The 16,028-nt window shown below is 51.4% G+C and overlaps 1 protein-coding gene across 2 annotated transcripts; it reads right to left on the reverse strand.

The window, feature by feature from the left end:
• Positions 1-237: 237 nt before the first annotated feature.
• TTI1 (TELO2 interacting protein 1) lies at positions 238-15,982 on the reverse strand. 2 transcript variants are annotated; one of them, XM_041419356.1, is made up of 7 exons: positions 13,680-15,982; positions 13,030-13,221; positions 12,116-12,258; positions 11,153-11,293; positions 9,539-9,743; positions 8,781-8,868; positions 238-2,839 (listed from the first exon to the last, which is right to left on the reverse strand). In XM_041419356.1, exons 1-7 carry the CDS (start codon positions 15,958-15,960, stop codon positions 2,605-2,607), a joined length of 3,285 nt encoding a protein of 1,094 aa, XP_041275290.1. In that variant the 5' UTR covers positions 15,961-15,982; the 3' UTR covers positions 238-2,604. The 2 variants fall into 2 exon arrangements, 1 of the variants encoding a protein (XP_041275290.1); XR_005953746.1 differs by lacking the exons at positions 238-2,839; positions 8,781-8,868; positions 9,539-9,743 and having other exon boundaries at positions 11,195-11,293; positions 12,015-12,258.
• Positions 15,983-16,028: the final 46 nt, after the last annotated feature.

Consider the following 16,028-nt stretch of genomic DNA (forward strand, 5'->3'; position numbering starts at 1 on the left):
TTCTCTGTCAGGGAATGGGATTGCTGGGGGAAGAAGAGAGATTGGGATGCATTGGTCACCAGTGCAGCAAAACACAGGACACAGCAGAGGAAAAGGCAGAACCAGGGACAAGCTAGGAAGGGCAGGAGTCTGCAAATGACCTCAAACAGGGAATAAACAAATTGCTGTGCAGCACAGTGATTTGTAAAACCTGGAGGTGATCTTTAACAATAACAGGTTTTATTAGAAGAGATTAATTTTGCTGAGTTCATAGGAAATCTTGGGAGCAGGAGTTGAGGAGTGGACCATGCTGGATCTGCGTGCATGGCTCAGCAGTGCCTGCTGCCAGGGGCTGTGTGTGGGACTGTGCCCCCAGCAGTGTGGCAGTTCCCCAGGGTCCTGGCAGGGTTTGTGCATGGAGGAGGCAGCTGGACACAGCTTTCTTTGCTCTCTGATCCCAGAGAAGGTGGCTGGAGTGGGGGGAGCTGGGGGTCCCCACCCCAGAGTGTTTGGGGCTGCTTGGTGACGGAGAGTTCTGGTGGGGAAAGCCTGGGGCTTGTGAAGGGGCTGAGCTTAATATGCAAGTCACTGCTGGGGAGGAACCAGCCTCATGAAAATGCCATTTCCACGCAGTTCCTCTCCCAGCCATTATCCTGCCTCAGACAAAAGCAATTTACTCAGCCTCCAATAAAGCAAGGGCGATAACGAAGCTGAGAGGAGCTGACTGACAGACAGGACAGCCTCTCCTGCCACCAGCACCCACCTGCTGGCTGGGGCTGAGGCTGTGGGGAAAATCTCTGCACAGCACTGTGAACCACAGGCTCTGGGTGGGGGTGTTTCAGTGCAGCCAGCTGTGCCACAGCCCTCCTGGGTGATGTGCTTGGTTCCTGGGCACTGGGCAGTGGTGGGACAATGCTGCCCTCAAATCCCACGCCTGTCCTGTAGGATGGCAAGCCTTGGCATGGGCAGGATGTGTCCTTGGAGTCCCCACCACAGCACAGCACAGCCGAGCAGAGCGAGACTGGATGCAGCATCTGCACCTAATGGATGAGTTTTGTCAAGTGCTACAACAACCCAGGAAACTGCACCAGCCCCAAGGGCACTTGGAAACCAAAGACAGTATTTCACCTCCCTGCCTGCCCTGTCAGAGCAGCTCTGAAGGCTCCTTTGTATAGAACCCAACCAGTGTTAAGCACTGAACAGATATTAAAAAAGAGTAAAGCTGACCTGCAGCCCTGTCCTACTGGATAAAAAGCCACTGATATGTGTTTTCCCTGGAGAAGCAAACAGGAGGAAAGCCTGAATAAAACCAGAGACACAAGGGGAGGTAACTTCAGCTGAGGGATGTGGCAGCAGAGGCTGTGCCCTTGGGCCAACCAACAGAGACTTGTTTTGGATGTTCACCCAGGATCCCAACAGTGATGCACAAAGCCTGCTCCATGTAACAATCTATTTATTGCTTTGGTTTTTGTATTTCTGAGCTTGCTTCCAAATTTAGTCAAGATCTGCCCTTTGGCTTCACTTGCATAGATGTTCCCCCAGTGTCAGGAGGCAGCCTGCTGCCAGGGGCTGCTGGGGTGAAGCTGAGGGATCTGGGCAAAGCAGTGCCCATGGACAACCTCTGCAGCAAGGGCCTGGGGATGTGGGAGCTGGAGATCAGGGGAGAGGCCCCTCAGCAGGGGGAGTGAGCTGACCCCAAAGACGAGTCATCCTCTGCTCACTGTACCACGCTGTCCCTGCTCTGACAAACCATGGCACTGCTGGGGTGCCACGGTGCCCTCTGCACTGCCTGACCACGACAGACACAGAGGCTGTGCTGGGGCACAGGCAGGTGCTTCATCCAATTCTCCTTGGGGTGGGGGCTAGAAATGGCCAGAGAACCGTGATCTGGGCATGGGAGAAGCTGTAAATCCCTCCCAGGTGTAAATCAGGGCTGGCTGGCTCTCTACAGAACCTCACAGAGAGCGAGATGGAGAACAGAGCACGTTCGGCCGCCTCCATCTGGACTCGGCAAACTGCAGCTGTGAGGAGCAGCCCTGATGCCTGAGAGGACACATTGTTCTTGATAGTAACACAGGTGAGGAATTTATTGGAAATGCACTTTAACTTCTGAGATTAACTGCTTTTAAAGAGAACAGGTTTATAGTGCACCCCAAACAAGATTCTCTTCCTGGGAAGGGTAAAGGCCAGAAAAAGCTTTTGCTTTGAGTTGTCAGTCACTGTCCAGCTGAGAATGGGAGGCACCATCACAGCTGTGAAGAGATCAGAGAGGTGTGGGGGGTGCTAAAGTGCTAAACCGCCCCAAGAATCAAGGGTTAGGAAGTAATTTCTGGAAGATAACTCACTCTCCATATTGAAGAATTTGGAATAGATGTGCCATTTTCTCTACATATGGTGCTGGCCAGGCACAAGTCAGGAGAAGTTAGGGTCACATACCCACCTCATCCTCAAACACTGCTTCAAAAAATAAGCCCTCTGCCACAGGGATGGTGTCTCAGCCAGTGCCCCAGACCGGGCAGCCCTTCCTCTGCCCCTGAACCATTCGGGTTCTCAGTGATGGTGTTGTCCCAGGCGAGCTCTGTCCTGGTGGTTCCTCTTTCCCATTCCAGCTGCTGTGTAGGTCTGTCAGGAAGGAGATGCCTCCTGTGTGCTGGTGCTGGGAGCTGTGCCCTCCTGCTGCTGCAGCCTCTGGAGCAGGAGCAGCACGTTGTCCGTGAGCTCGTTCCGTGGCCGCCCCATCCCGCCGAGCCTCACCGGCCGCAGGCTGCCGTGGGGAGGCTCAAACCCCTCGGGGCAGCACACCTCACTCAGGAGCAGCCAGGTGCTGTCAGGGTCCACGTGCATCAAGTGCAGGAAAACACTATGGAAAACAGCAGGGAGAGAGGAAAGAAGAGTAAGGACAAAGCCTTGTGGTTGGCACCCAACGGGGTTATTAAGAGTTAAGGAAAGCTTCGATGCTGTTGGCAACCTCTGGCAGCTGCACAAATTTGGCTCTTCACAGAGGGCAATGCAGTGGCCCCTGTGCCCAAGAAAGCAGCTCTGTGTCTCACAGCTACTGGCATGTGGGAGAAAAATATTTATGACACCACACAGTCACTTACGGATATCAAACAAGCAGCTGGTGCAGGACTGACCCAGGCTTGGTGCTGGCACTGTGTGAGCTGCTGCTGGCACAAGCATAAACCTGCCTGTCCCACTGCTGGGGAGGTGACTGTGGGTGACTGCATGTGCCATGCACATCTGGGATCTTTTGGACAACAGCTCCTGCAGAGATCTTGGGAGAAGCTGTGTGTGTTGTTCACCACCCTCTCTGGTTTTCAGGAATGAGGGATTTAACCCATCTGGGCTTCTCTGCCTTTTCCAGAGGTGGCAAACCCAAGAATATTTGGGAACAGCTGCCCAGGCTGGGCCCCAAGGGAAGCTCAATGCTGTATTTGAGGGCTTTTTGCTCAAGAGAGATCCCCCACCATCCCAAGTCCTTATTAGCTGCCTCCAAATTTTTGTCATTCTGCACAGCACCTTTCACAAAGCAGGATTTTAAACCAAAACCAAACACAATCTTCATTAACAACACAATGAAGGAAAAGAGGAATCACAACTTCCTCTGCAGATTTACTGCTGTGTTGATGGTTTTCACTTTGCATTTCCATACCTCAGTAAGATGGGATTTGCCTTTCCAGCATGCCCTTCACACAGGGCTCCAGCTGTGAGCTGCTGGGACACAGCTGCTGCTGAAGAGCAGGAAGCTCAAGGAGTGAAAGAGCAAATGCTGATTTGTGTGACCTACACTTACCCACCCCCTCCTGCCAGCTCTCCCTGCAGCAACCTTTGGGCTTAGCTAGGTCTGTGTCAGGGTTTAATGCACAGAAGGTGTACTGGGTTTAACTGGTATTAAACTCTCTGGCTGTGCCATGAACAAAATTAGACTGGAATTTGCAAGGCCTCTTTCTGAATGGTGCTGAGTGCTCTGTGAACACCAAAGGCACTCAGCACACACCACACCTGTGGTACAGTTTCCCAAGATCCCAGTAAAGCCCAGCCATGTCTTCAGGTCTCTAGTTTTCAGTGAAATCATGGAGCTGTGAGGAGAACAGCTGCCAGGTCAGGTAATGGGAAGAGAAATCAAGTAGGTCTGTCTCTGCTCTCCCAAGAAGAACAGAACTGAACTCTCTCTCTAAAAGCAAAGATCACTTGCTACAAAAGCCACACAAAATCCACATCTGATTGCTGTCCAAATTTCTCCTGGAAGAGCTTTCATCCCTAAAGTGAGGTTGCTTCCAATGTAAAGCAGGGAGAAATCCCTTTGAGAAGCTCTGCTCTGAAAAGGGAATGCAGTGCCATGGGTAAAGTGAAAGAGCACAGAAATGAGATGAAGGTAGGAGAGAGCTCCCTTTCCTCTTCACAATAACCCTGTGGATGTGACTCGTTACTCATGCAAAGCTGTTGCTTTTGCCTCTCTGCCATCAACACCTCACCTGGCCCTCAGTGCAGGTCTCTGAACAGCAAGAGGGGAGATGTCACCACTGAAGCTGTTGGCAGTGTCCCCTCCCAGAGGTGCTGGCAGTGCCTATCTGCCTGCTCCAGAGGAACCAGTGGGAATGTGCTCCACAGTGATAGCTGGGCTTGGCAACAGCTGCCTCAGCAACACGACCTTTTTCTGTGGATTGGCCAGCTGCAGGTGAGCTCACAGGACTCCTCACTCCTGGCTTTGCTCCTGCAGCTCTGCTGACTGCAAGGAGAGGACTGGCCCGCTCGGTGCCAGCCCGAGTGAGGGGCTGGCAGGGTCTGGAGCTCTCGCTGCTGCCATCCTGGCTCCAGCTCTGCAGCCACTGCCCTGCCCGTGCCCTCAGCCTGGCTGTGACAGCAGGAGCACACAGCTCTGTGTGCCAGCAAACACCAGCTCCCAGGGCTTCCACCCAGTTTGCAATGGGCAGCTGCAGAGATAATCCTTGCTCCTTATGGCTGGGATGGGAGCAGGCAAGGACAATGAATTGCTGTGAAGTGAACACGGGAAGAGGGAATATTGTGCAGCAGGCTGCTGATCCCAGCACACACACAGCTGTAGCTCTCACACTCACAGCACAGACACTCTGCTCTCCAACCTCTTCCCAATCAGCTGCTCCAGGGAGAGCGACCCTCAGAGATTACCCAGACCCTGGAGAACTCACAGCCTCTGGTGCCCATAATGGCTCGAGGCTGTGATTATCCCTGATAGCCTGGAGTGCTCTGCAGCTTAAAGAACAACTTGACTTTTACATTTTCAAACTAACTCTGGGGTAGTTTCCAAGCAACCTGTTTCCATAGCAAAGAATCCTGGGGTTAATCCAAGTTTGTTTTATGTTGTTGCTTTTTTCTTTTCTTTTTTTTTTTTTTTTTTAAATATCACTTTATTGAATTTTGCCTTGAGCAGGTGGCTGTTCTGGCATGCTTCAATCCAGCCTGGGAGTGACAGCTGACAATGAATACCCAACAAACCACACAAGCAAACCAGAAGAGGTAAGCTGCATAATCAACCTTGGTATGAAAAAAGCTCCCCAAGTAGCTCATATTTGTCCCAAGTGTGCTAAAGTTATTCTACTGGCGCAGAGCAATTTGGCTATTCTGTTGCCTTTTCCCAAACTCCAAGCAAAGCCATGGCACAGTGAACAGACTGGCAGAAGGACAAGGCTTCCTGGCTTTCCATCCCTGCTGAATGTTTAACTGGATACAGCCCACCATAGGCTTGGGTAAGAACTGAGGAAATTATTTCAGCATCTTGGGGGGGGGGAAAAACCCATCATTCCTATCCAGAATGCTGACTGAAAGGTCATGGGCTGCAAACATTTAGCAGGAATTAAGTGTAAATTTCAAAACAGTCACTTGAAACTGAAAGAATGGAAACTACTTGTCAGTTTTGACAGGGGTTAGTGACAATTTCCAAATCTCTTTTCCTTCAAGGTTTTATTCCCTGAAGTGAAAAGGATTGTCAGGGATGATGCAACTTCATAAACTGACGAGAAGCTCAGATTTACAAACTGTGACTTTCAGTTCCCACCATCTCCCCCCCCTTGTTCCCAGAGGTGGGGCCCCAGATGCTCCCCCTTGCTCAAGTCTTTCTGGGCACCTCCCCACCCTTGCACAAGCACATTTTCTTCAATGATGGCAAAGACTTTTCTAGTGCTCCTTGGCATTCCCAAACTCTTCTTCAGTGGGTTTGGTCTCTTTGGTGATTTTGCATTTGGTTTTTTAAAAAGCTTTGGATAATATTCTCCTGGAATACTCCCAGCAGTCATCTTCTAGTAAAACCTATTGTTATTGTTCCATTTTCTCTTCCTCAGATGTGCTGGAGTTCTTTTTTTCCCAGCATCTATTTTTGCCTGTTGAGTATTGCATGAAGCTGCAGTTACAAAAATCACTTACTCCCACTGCTTCATCTAATAAAGCTACAGGGTCCCATAAATGGGATTAAGCAGACTCCTTGGGGCATGATAACATCCCTGGATGACAGCCAAACTCCCTTTTTCCTTTTTCTTTTTGTGGCTCAAGCACCTTGGCCAAAACTTCCTGCTCAGCTTTTGCATGCCTACAGAATCCTCACGTAGTCAGTGTATGATTTTTGGAGCTAGAGCTGACTTTGAGAGTCCTGACCTTGCTCTTGACAGGTCACAACCCATCAGCTGAATAAGAACCCTAAGAGCTGAGCAAAGGCCAGTTAGTATAAATCACCATGGCAAGCTGATTCCAAACATCCTTTTACCTCCTATGATTTCTGCAGTGATAAAGCTGAGTTATGTGACGTACGCTGGCGCTCAGGCTGGGGCTAAGATTAGTTCTGGTCTATCTGTTTTTAGAAGCATTTAAAATGCAGAATTTCTCATGTATCAGGCTGATAACACTGCCCTTGCTTAGATGGAAAGGCCCTTATGTGTGACAGCCTGTGTCAGTTTGCAGGATTACTTTCAGGCACATGGAGAGCAAGAAGAGCCAGAACTTAGAGGAATGTGGTGGTTCAGCAGCTGGGGAATAGAAGTGGAAGGGTGGCTGAGAAGTGATTCTTATCCTGCTACAGGAGCTGATTGTTATGGTCTAAACTAATTTTGGCTTTTCCAGGCTGAAACCTCATATCAGGGAAATACAGTTAAAAGTGAGTGTGATATGATGAACTCTGATCCATCCAGGCTCCAAGATCAGGGATCACACAGAGATAAACTGAAAAAATTAAACCCAAAAGAAATCTCCAAATGCTGCCATGTCAGTAGTGTCAGGCCAGGCATGATGCATGCCCCAGTGCATACATGTGTCTGGTCAATGGAGTTAAACAGGAGACAGCAAGGACTTCTATGAGCAGCTTGGTTCACAAATGTGATGTATGGTGCATCAAAAGCATGGGGGGCAGGAGCAAAACACAAGGCATTTTCCCCTTAAAATATAATAAAAGTAACACACAGGAGAAAAATGTTACTTGCCCTGAACTTTGCTGCCCTTTTGCTCTAACAAGTGAGCTCACTTCAGCATACAGCTTCCAACAGGGCTCATTTCATATTCCCCCTACCCCTGCTGTTGGGGGGAAATTGCACAGCTTCTCAAGCTGCTTGGTTAATGATTTAAAAGCTTCAGATTCCAAATATCTAGATAAATCCTGGTGTTCTGCTTTTCATCCAGCATTGCTTGCACAGACTGAGGCATTATTGCATTAAGGGGATGCACTCCCACAGCATAGAGCCCCTCTGCAGAACAAATGCTGCTGGAGCCTGCTGTGCTGCTGTGAAAGCCTCCAAGGTAAAAATAAACCTGCTCCCATCCGTGCAGAGATACAAACAAAGGAATGCTCCAGCTCGGGAGAGCGCTGCCTCTGAACTGCTGCCCAGCCACACAAAGCCCTTCACACCCTGCACCCCCGGGAGCCTGTGCTTTGTGAAAGGGAACGGATGGGCTGCACTTCCCTTTGCTTCCCTTTCCAGCAGCCTGCCCTGGAAATCCGAAACCGCAGAGCCTGCGGAACCCGCTGGTTTCTCCTCCCCTCGGGGGAGGGCAGGGCTGGCCACACAGCAAGGGGGAGCTGGCTCGTTTTCACCCCTATCCTTCGGCAGAGGGGCTTCCTGATTTATGTCCCACGTTCTGTACCTGGACTCGCTTTGTCTCCTGAAATCTCCAGCCTTGGTTCCAGGTGACAACATATGACAACAGTGATTTCTTATCCTGACAGCAGAACATGCTGAGCAGGATTTTGTACACCAAACAGCAAAGTATGTCTGTCAACACTTCCCAGAACTGGAGTGTGTTCACCTAAACTGTCTTTGCTCTTTTAGACTCTCCCAGCCTTCTCAGAGCAACACTGGTGCCAAGACTGACAGCTTCCCAAACAAACTCTGGTCCACCTGGCAGAGCCTGGGCTGGAGCCCAGGGAAAATGGAAGGATAACAGAAGTAGATCCCCCAGCCTGCAGAAGTGATAAAATACAAGGGAATACCTGGCACATCCTCTTCCATAGTTGTCTTCCCTCTGCAGTTTGATGCCACCAGTGGGCCAAAAGCCTCAAGTATTTGGTTAGGAAAAAGCAAGTAGCACATCTTCCCCTCTATTCCCAAATGCACAGAAAGATCACCTGTACTGTCTGTGCAAGCTGACAATTGACCTCTCTAACTCATTTTGGGGAGTAAGTGATACCTCACCACAGAACTCTTCCATGAGAGGCCCTGTTGTACAGGACTTGAACGTGCTGGGAGGTGGAACAGGAAAGGTGCAAAAGGAATGGGATCACCATGTTCCCTTTGTCCCCCACTATTTGTACACCCAACACACCTGCATTTAAGAGACATTACCTCTGGGCAGCTTCTTGCAGTTTCACAGGTTGCTTGGCACTGAGGTAAATCAGGCAGGCATCTGCCACTTTATTCAGGTCACTCTCGCCTGCAGAAATGGAACAGGAAAGAAGGGTAGGAGGTGACCTCCTCAGCAGCTGCTGCCTAATGGAATCAGCTCCAAATTGGCAGCTGAGGCTTCAGAGCCTTTGAGCTGTCTGACCCGGAGCTCTTCTGACCTTGCCTTTTAAGCATCTTGCTGCAAAGCCAGGAAAGCAATCAAGGGCACTGAGAGGAAAAGAGCAACTAGCCAGCAAACCTGCTTCCTCATCAAAGCCAGTTCCAGAAATTTCACTTGGGGAGAATTTCAGAGTTTCATTCAATAGAAGAGTGCGATGTGCTGGATTTAAAGGGTCCCCCAGAGATAAGCCCACAATGGAACCAGTCAAGCTAGCCAAAAGTCTTATCTGGGCTCCAGTTTGTCCAGTAAGAACAAAGTGTGGCCCAACAGCAAGGCAGGGACTCTGTTCTGTACCCTCTTCTCATCCACAAGTGGGATCAGTAGTCACATTTTGCATCTGGTGGGAACCTTCTCTCCCATTTGTCTCCTGGGGAGAAAAGAGTGCACAGCACCTCTTTACACAGCTCCCAAAGGGATCAGACTCAGGCTAGAGAAGATCAGGAAATCAGTTTGTGGGCAGCAGGAGGAGAAGCAGCAAGCTGAGAGGAAACAAAGTCTGGCAGACATCCACAGAGCCTGTGCTTCCTCTGGTACTCACCCATGTCCAGCTTCTCACAGAGAGAGCCCAGGCCCTGCAGCACAGCCAGCTGCAGCTTGAAGGCCAGTGTGTGGCTGTACACAGGCCCAGCTCTGGCACTCACTGGGGCCTGGCTCAGGAGGGAACTGGTCAGCTTGGGCAGGACATCTTTGGAGAACCTCTGCCTCAGGAAGTCCCCACATGTTTGACCCAGGGTACACAGCACCTAAGAGAGACATCAGTTACAGGGGACAGTGCACACAGTGGCCTGGGAGGAGCTCAGTGATGCACACCAGCCTGGGGGATTCAGACATTCACTCTCCTGGAGAATTGTTTTTGCAATGAGAGCACTGTGATCATACCTGCCCCAGTTTCCCCATAATGAGCAGAAGGTGAATGTTTTGAGAGGCTGAGTGAGCTCTGCAGTGTCACCTGGCTGACCTCCTGGGCTGTCCTTCCCTCATTAGCACAGTAAAGGGAAGAGCAGCTGTGCATTCTTACTCAGAATTAGTAGAGGAGTCTCTGATGGAAAATGCCATCAAATATGATTATATCCTTAAATCTCTTTTGTGGTGCAGACAACCCATCTTTCCAAGCACGTCAGCAAGCAGAAAGGCCAAGTGGCCACAGAAAAGGGGCACCCAGCACTACTTGTGTCTGCCCAGGATCAAACTCAAACTGTGTAGAGAATGGCCCTAAATGCATGTAAAAACAAAGGGGATCCATGTGGCCAGAACACTGATCTCTCTTTTGAAACTTCACTGAGCTCACGGTCTCAGTGTGCAGGACTGAGATGCTGGTTATGTTGTGTTTGCTTTACACTGATATGACACTTCTTGTCCTGGAATTTAGGCAGGAAGCTACTTTGGGGGGAATACACACAGCAAAACCCAAGCTGGGTGCAAATTGTAATGATGACTTGAACTTTTCCAGAGCTAATTAGTTTTTGTACAGCAATCTCTACCTCCTTTTAGAGCAGGCCCATGATAGGTATGGCTATTCTGAGACTATAACTTGTGGCTTCTGGAATTTTGGGAATCAAAAATCTCTTTATTCACACTGAAGGATTCTAAAATGAATCTCACTCTGCCCAGCAGATGAATTCATCTGCAATGCTGGGGCTGGCAACCTCTGGAAACATGCTTTACTGGCCAGCCTGTGAGTCAGGAGGAGAAAGGAGCCAGCTGACAAGGTCAGGAGCTCTTTAATAATGTCATTATAGGGCCAAGTGTTTGTTCAACCTATCCCTTCCCTTGCCAATGCCTCAATCATGAACCGTTCCCCTATTTTCAATCTGAGACTTCCAAAGAGGATGCTGGGACTGTGTTCCCAGCAAGGCCAAACTGCACTGTATGGTGCCCCTAACATCTGCTGAGGCTGTAGAGCTGTTTTTGTCATCCCTGCAATAACCACCAACATTGCTCCTTCCTCCAGGAACAGCATCAAGGCTTTACTGTGGACAAACTGCAGTGAGAGTGGTACAAACACCCACAGCAGAGCATGGTGACCCCAATGCTCCAAACCACATTTAAACATTGCTGCAGGAGCTTGGTGCTCTCTCCTGAGCTGCAGCACTGCCTGAGCCACCTCGTGCCCAAGCCCCAGCTGGAAATGCTGCTGCAGTCACTGCCATACCTTGAAGGCTCTGAGCACTGCCAGAGGGTCGTCGCTAATCAGCCGGGTGACGAGAGCTGGCCAGACACGGTGAGCCATGGGAAGCAGATGGTTTCCATGAGGATGCAGCATGGTTACACAGAGCTCCAGCACGTCCAGGACCTGGGCAGGAGGGAAGGGAACAGACTCTGAGTGCTGCAGTGCCAGGCATTCAGGTGGATCCCAGCAGCACGGCAGCAAGCTGGGAGGAGGGGTTGAACAGCAAAGGGAGCGGTTTTACCGCAGCAGGAACAGCGAACAGTGCTAGGAATCAGGCCTGCTTGGAAAGGGACAAGCACTGCAGTGACACAACCTGTGCTGGGTACAGAGTTGGGCTGGGAGCAGGGCAGGATTCCTGCCCTGATCCCACAGGCTGAGCTGCACACTTGGACTCCACTGCAGCTGTGGCAGCAGGATCACCTGGCAGAGCTGGGGCTGCCGGGATGAGAATCTGGGTTATGCCTCATTTTTCTGTCTCACTTTGCACTTTAAAAGGAGGCCACCTTCAAAGGGTTTTCATAATTAGAAAAAAGCCAGGCTTTTAGCCCTGCTTATCATCACCCCAGCTACTTCAAAAACATTCATCAGCCTGTGCACTGCAGCCTGAGGAAGGGGGATGGGAGGCACAGATGGGAGAAAGATGCTTCTGTTTCCTCCACCAAAGGACAAAGCACAAGACTTAACTGTCAAGAGCATCAAGGGAAAGTGTCTAATACGAAGCCACCCTTAAGATTCTGTTCTGCCTGGCTGCCATTCCTAATCCAGTGCCCTCCCAAAAAACTATCTCCCTTTCTCTTGCCAGGTTTGGAGGATCTGTCCTGCTGGAGCATATGGCAGCACAAACCTGGGGATGGCAGGGAGCCCAACGTGCATGGCACACACGCTGATGAGCTACCAGCCCCTTCACGGGCACCATCTGTCCCCTCAGAGCCGGCCGTTACCGACCTTCAGCCGCACTCGGAGGCTCCCGTCAGACAGCAAGTGGATGCACCTCTCCATCACATCCCTGGCCAGCTGAGCGTGGCTTGGCATTGGAGCCTCTCCTTCTGTGTCAGAGCTGGGCTCTGGCTTAGCAAGGGGAACCTCACCTGGAAGACAAAACCATTACTGAAGCCATGAAAATTACTTGGGAGCTCTGGAAAATCACAGTCACAGGTCACCCACCCACAACGACTCTGCAAATTCCTGAGTAAGGCCTTTGGCAATTTTTAATGTGTTAGATATAGTTAAGCCTACGAGTTCTGTGAGTTAGTGTCAGGCTCAGTTAAGAGTGTAGGGCTAGGGAATGTTCGCTTTCTTTACGGGACAATGCAGCTGGTCTGACATTTGCAGTCTCTTCTCACCATGGACTTATTTCCCATTGATTTTTATTAAAAATGAAAAGCCTGGGTATTTAAAGATGAAGTATTTAAAGGTCAGGATTGCAGCACAGCCCAGTGAAGACTAAAAAGTTCCCTATATGAATGTCTGCAGTGCCTGCCACGGCCAAGTGAGAAGGGAGCAGTAGCATCATTAGCCAGGAGAAAACAGCACAGAGATTCCCAAGGGAACACGAGGAAACCACATAGGATCCTGGAAAGATGAAACTTCAGGTCCTGAACCCAAATGAACTGTTATGAGGTAAGAAAAAACACAGTGTGCTTGTGTCTCAGAGCTAGAGAAGCCTTGATCTGCAAACATTTGGCTCTCCCACTCAAAGAGAACAAAGTGAGAACACCCAACAGCACTTTACATGAAGCAAGGTCAGCCCACAGAAGACCTGAGACTGTCAAGGCCCCCATGTGACAAAAGGACACCTCAGAGGTCACAGTCTCTCTGCAAGCTGACCATGCTCCTCTCCAGCCACACACAGCACTGACCTGCCTCCTCCTCCAGGTCAGGAAGATCACCCTCTGCAATCTGCTTTTGGCTGACGTAGTCGAGGAAGAATTGTTCCACTTCTTGACTTGTCATTGTCACCTTCTGCTGTCCCTGGGACAGAGCCCTGCTCTGGCCCCTGTCAGTCTGCCTTTGCTGGTGCTCCTCAGCGCTGGGCATTCCAAACCACTGCACTGCAAAAAAGGAGCTGACATGTCACTAGGCAACCATGATCCCCTCATGCACATCAGCAGGTGCCATGGATTCCATGAGAGATGAGATGGTTCTCACACCTCACGGGATTGCACCTGACTCAGGCACCTGCTGTCACATCCCTGTCACCTCCTTGATAGTACAGGAAAGTTAAAAAGGAATACACGCCACGTGCTCCTACAGAATGGGAGCAGTGAACCCATCCTTTCTCAGCCACTGAAGGCCATGTTCCTGTGAAAGGCTGCAGGCCAGGCAAATTGGAGAGGGAAAGCTACTGGTGATCTGTGCTTGAGTACTGCCCCAGCAGGCAAAGCACAGTGGCCATCACACTGCAACACCTGGGCCACCTGGAACCTCCCATGGCAAGTGGAAAGGTCCAAGACAAGCACCCTTAGTGACAGCAAGGCTGAATCACACCAAGCAAACATGGTTTTGGTACCTAGAGCGGTCATGACTGAGTGGAGGACCCTGAGGAAGGTGGAAGCCTGGCTATTGTAAGTCTGATCTAGTGCAGACAGGACATCTTGGATTACATCTTCCACCAGTGGCAGCAAGCTGGCATCTGAATGCCTCAGCATTGTGTCCAGGACCTGGGACGCACGGGGCTGACAGGCCAGCTGGCGCAAATTCAGGGAAATCCCGTTCACCAGATAGTCAGAGTTCTCATTAATCAAACACCGCACCGAGTCGTAACCGCAGGCCTCACATATGTCTGCCAGTGTCCCCAGTGCCGTCTCACTGATGAGCAGAGTCCTGTCACCAGCCTTTTCCAGCACAGGGTAGAGAGCTGACAGCAGCAGCAGCCGGAACTCCTTCCCCAGGACAGCGGCGAAGCAGCCAACGCCCTCCAGCTGGATGCAGATCTGCCAGATGTTGCTGTTCATGGTGCGGGTAGTGACTGGGGGCTCTGGGGACAGACGGAGGACGCTGCTGGATGCCCCTCCTGCACGGACAGCGAGTCCCAGGTGCTGCACTGACTGCTCAGGGCTGCTTTCCTCTGTGTCAATGCTAGTGACCAAATACCAGTTCGCCTGGTCCATGTACTCATCCAGAATGGATGTTATGGACTCTTTGAGATCATCCACGCTCAGTGGAACTTCCCTCTCCTGCAGGAAATCCACTCCCACTCCGGCAGCTCCCGTGACCAGCTCGTTGAGGATCATGGCTGCCTGCTTTCTGTACAGGCCAGACTCGTTGTACAGCCCCATGAAGCGATCCACAAGCAAGTAGAGGTTCCCGTAGTAGCCAAGAACACGACACACTTGCTGAAGGAGCTGGAAAACCTTCTCCTCCGTGAAGAAGCGGAAATATTTCTTCTGGCACCTGCCCTTGAGCACACCCTGCTGCAAGGGGCCCGGTGGCCCAGAGCGCCGGGCCTCCACAATCTTCACATCCGTCACATCCAGCTCCAGAACCTGCACCAGCGCCTTGGAGAGGCGCTGCAGGTGGGACACCGAGTTGAGAACAATGTTAATCTTGGGGCCCAGCAGCTTCAGGTAGCCAAGCAATAAGCTCAGGGTGGAAACCTTGCCCATGTCATCCTGAGAGTTCATCAGGCGGGGAAGAGCTGTGGCAAGGGAATGGAGGTTCTCAGAGAGGACATCAGCAAGAGCCCTGTTCTGTGCCACAATCCTCTGCTCTGCGATCCCTTGCAGAACTTTGTTGCACCTGCTCTGGACTTCGCTGTTTTCATCGTTAACCAGCCCAACCAAGGCCTTTAGGAGGTGACTGAACGAGTCCACCAGTGACTGACTGCAGTTCCTCAGTAAGTGGTGCACCAGCTCCACCAGCTCCAGCCTCACCTTCCAGTGGGGGTGAACTGAAGAAGATTCAACCACTTTATGCAAGAGAAGAGAGAGTTTTTCAGCAGTACTTTTAGTCCAGTCAGGTCCTCTGTGGATCATTAGCTCTGATATCCTGCTATGTTCCACCAGCAGCTTTTCCTTACTCTTTGGGATTCTGGCTAGCTGTTCATCAGCCATGACCAAGCCAACAATCAGATAAAAGAGTCTGATGGCAGAAACGGTGGTTTTGTGGCCTTGTTTGATGTCTCCAGCAATAACCCGAGACAGTGTAATAGAAATCCCGGGCAGAAAAGAAGCAAACAAATCCCCACATTGCTGCGCCTCGTCTTCATCCAGGTGTCGGTGCTCCTGGCAGTCACACTGCAGAACCAGGACCTGCAAGCATTCCAAGGCAGAGATCTTGATTTGCTTTGCTTTTTCTTGCTCTGCAAGTGTCAGAAGCAAAGACACAGCAAATCCTAAGAGCGGAAGGGTGGAAGGTTGGTACAGAGACAAGATAACATCCCCATAAGCCGAATGCATCAGGGTGTGGAGTGCCTGGATCACAGCCAGCTTCAGCTCCTCGGACAGCGGGGCGGCTTTGCCCGAGCTGGGAGGGGGAGCGAGGCAGGTACAGAGCTCAGAGAAGAGCTCCTGCAGCAGCTCCTGCTTCTTCACGCACGTCGCCGCAAGCACGGAGGAGATGCACTGCACCAGGCTCTGCACCAGCCGCTCCTGCTTGGGCCCCGGCAGCCGCAGGGCGAAGCGCAGCGGGAACAGCACGTACTCCTGCAGCTCCTGCAGGGCCGCGCCGCTCACCCCGGCCAGGTGCGCCTGCAGCTGCCGCACGTTCTCCACCGTCTGCGCCCGCGTCAGCTGCACGCAGACGGGGCGCAGCGCCCCGAACGCCGCCTGCGGGGTGTCGAACACGGCCATGCCGGGGGACCGGGGGCCGCGGGCCCTGCACGGTGCCGGGGGGTCCCACCCGGGGCCGGGGCCGCGCT

This window comes from Onychostruthus taczanowskii, unplaced genomic scaffold (genome assembly GCF_017590055.1).
Source record: "Onychostruthus taczanowskii isolate IOZ18803 unplaced genomic scaffold, ASM1759005v1 scaffold60, whole genome shotgun sequence".
NCBI classification, from domain to species: Eukaryota; Metazoa; Chordata; class Aves; order Passeriformes; family Passeridae; genus Onychostruthus; species Onychostruthus taczanowskii.

Bases quoted from the DNA above. Each gene is read 5' to 3' on its own strand.
- TTI1 (XM_041419356.1), bottom strand. From the start codon at position 15,960: ATGGCCGTGTTCGACACCCCGCAGGCGGCGTTCGGGGCGCTGCGCCCC. The intron at 11,294-12,115 runs GTCGGTAACGGC...CCTCCTGCCCAG, and splicing joins GCCTCCGAGTGCGGCTGAAG to GTCCTGGACGTGCTGGAGCT. The intron at 2,840-8,780 runs GTAATGTCTCTT...TGTTTTCCATAG, and splicing joins CTGCAAGAAGCTGCCCAGAG to TGTTTTCCTGCACTTGATGC.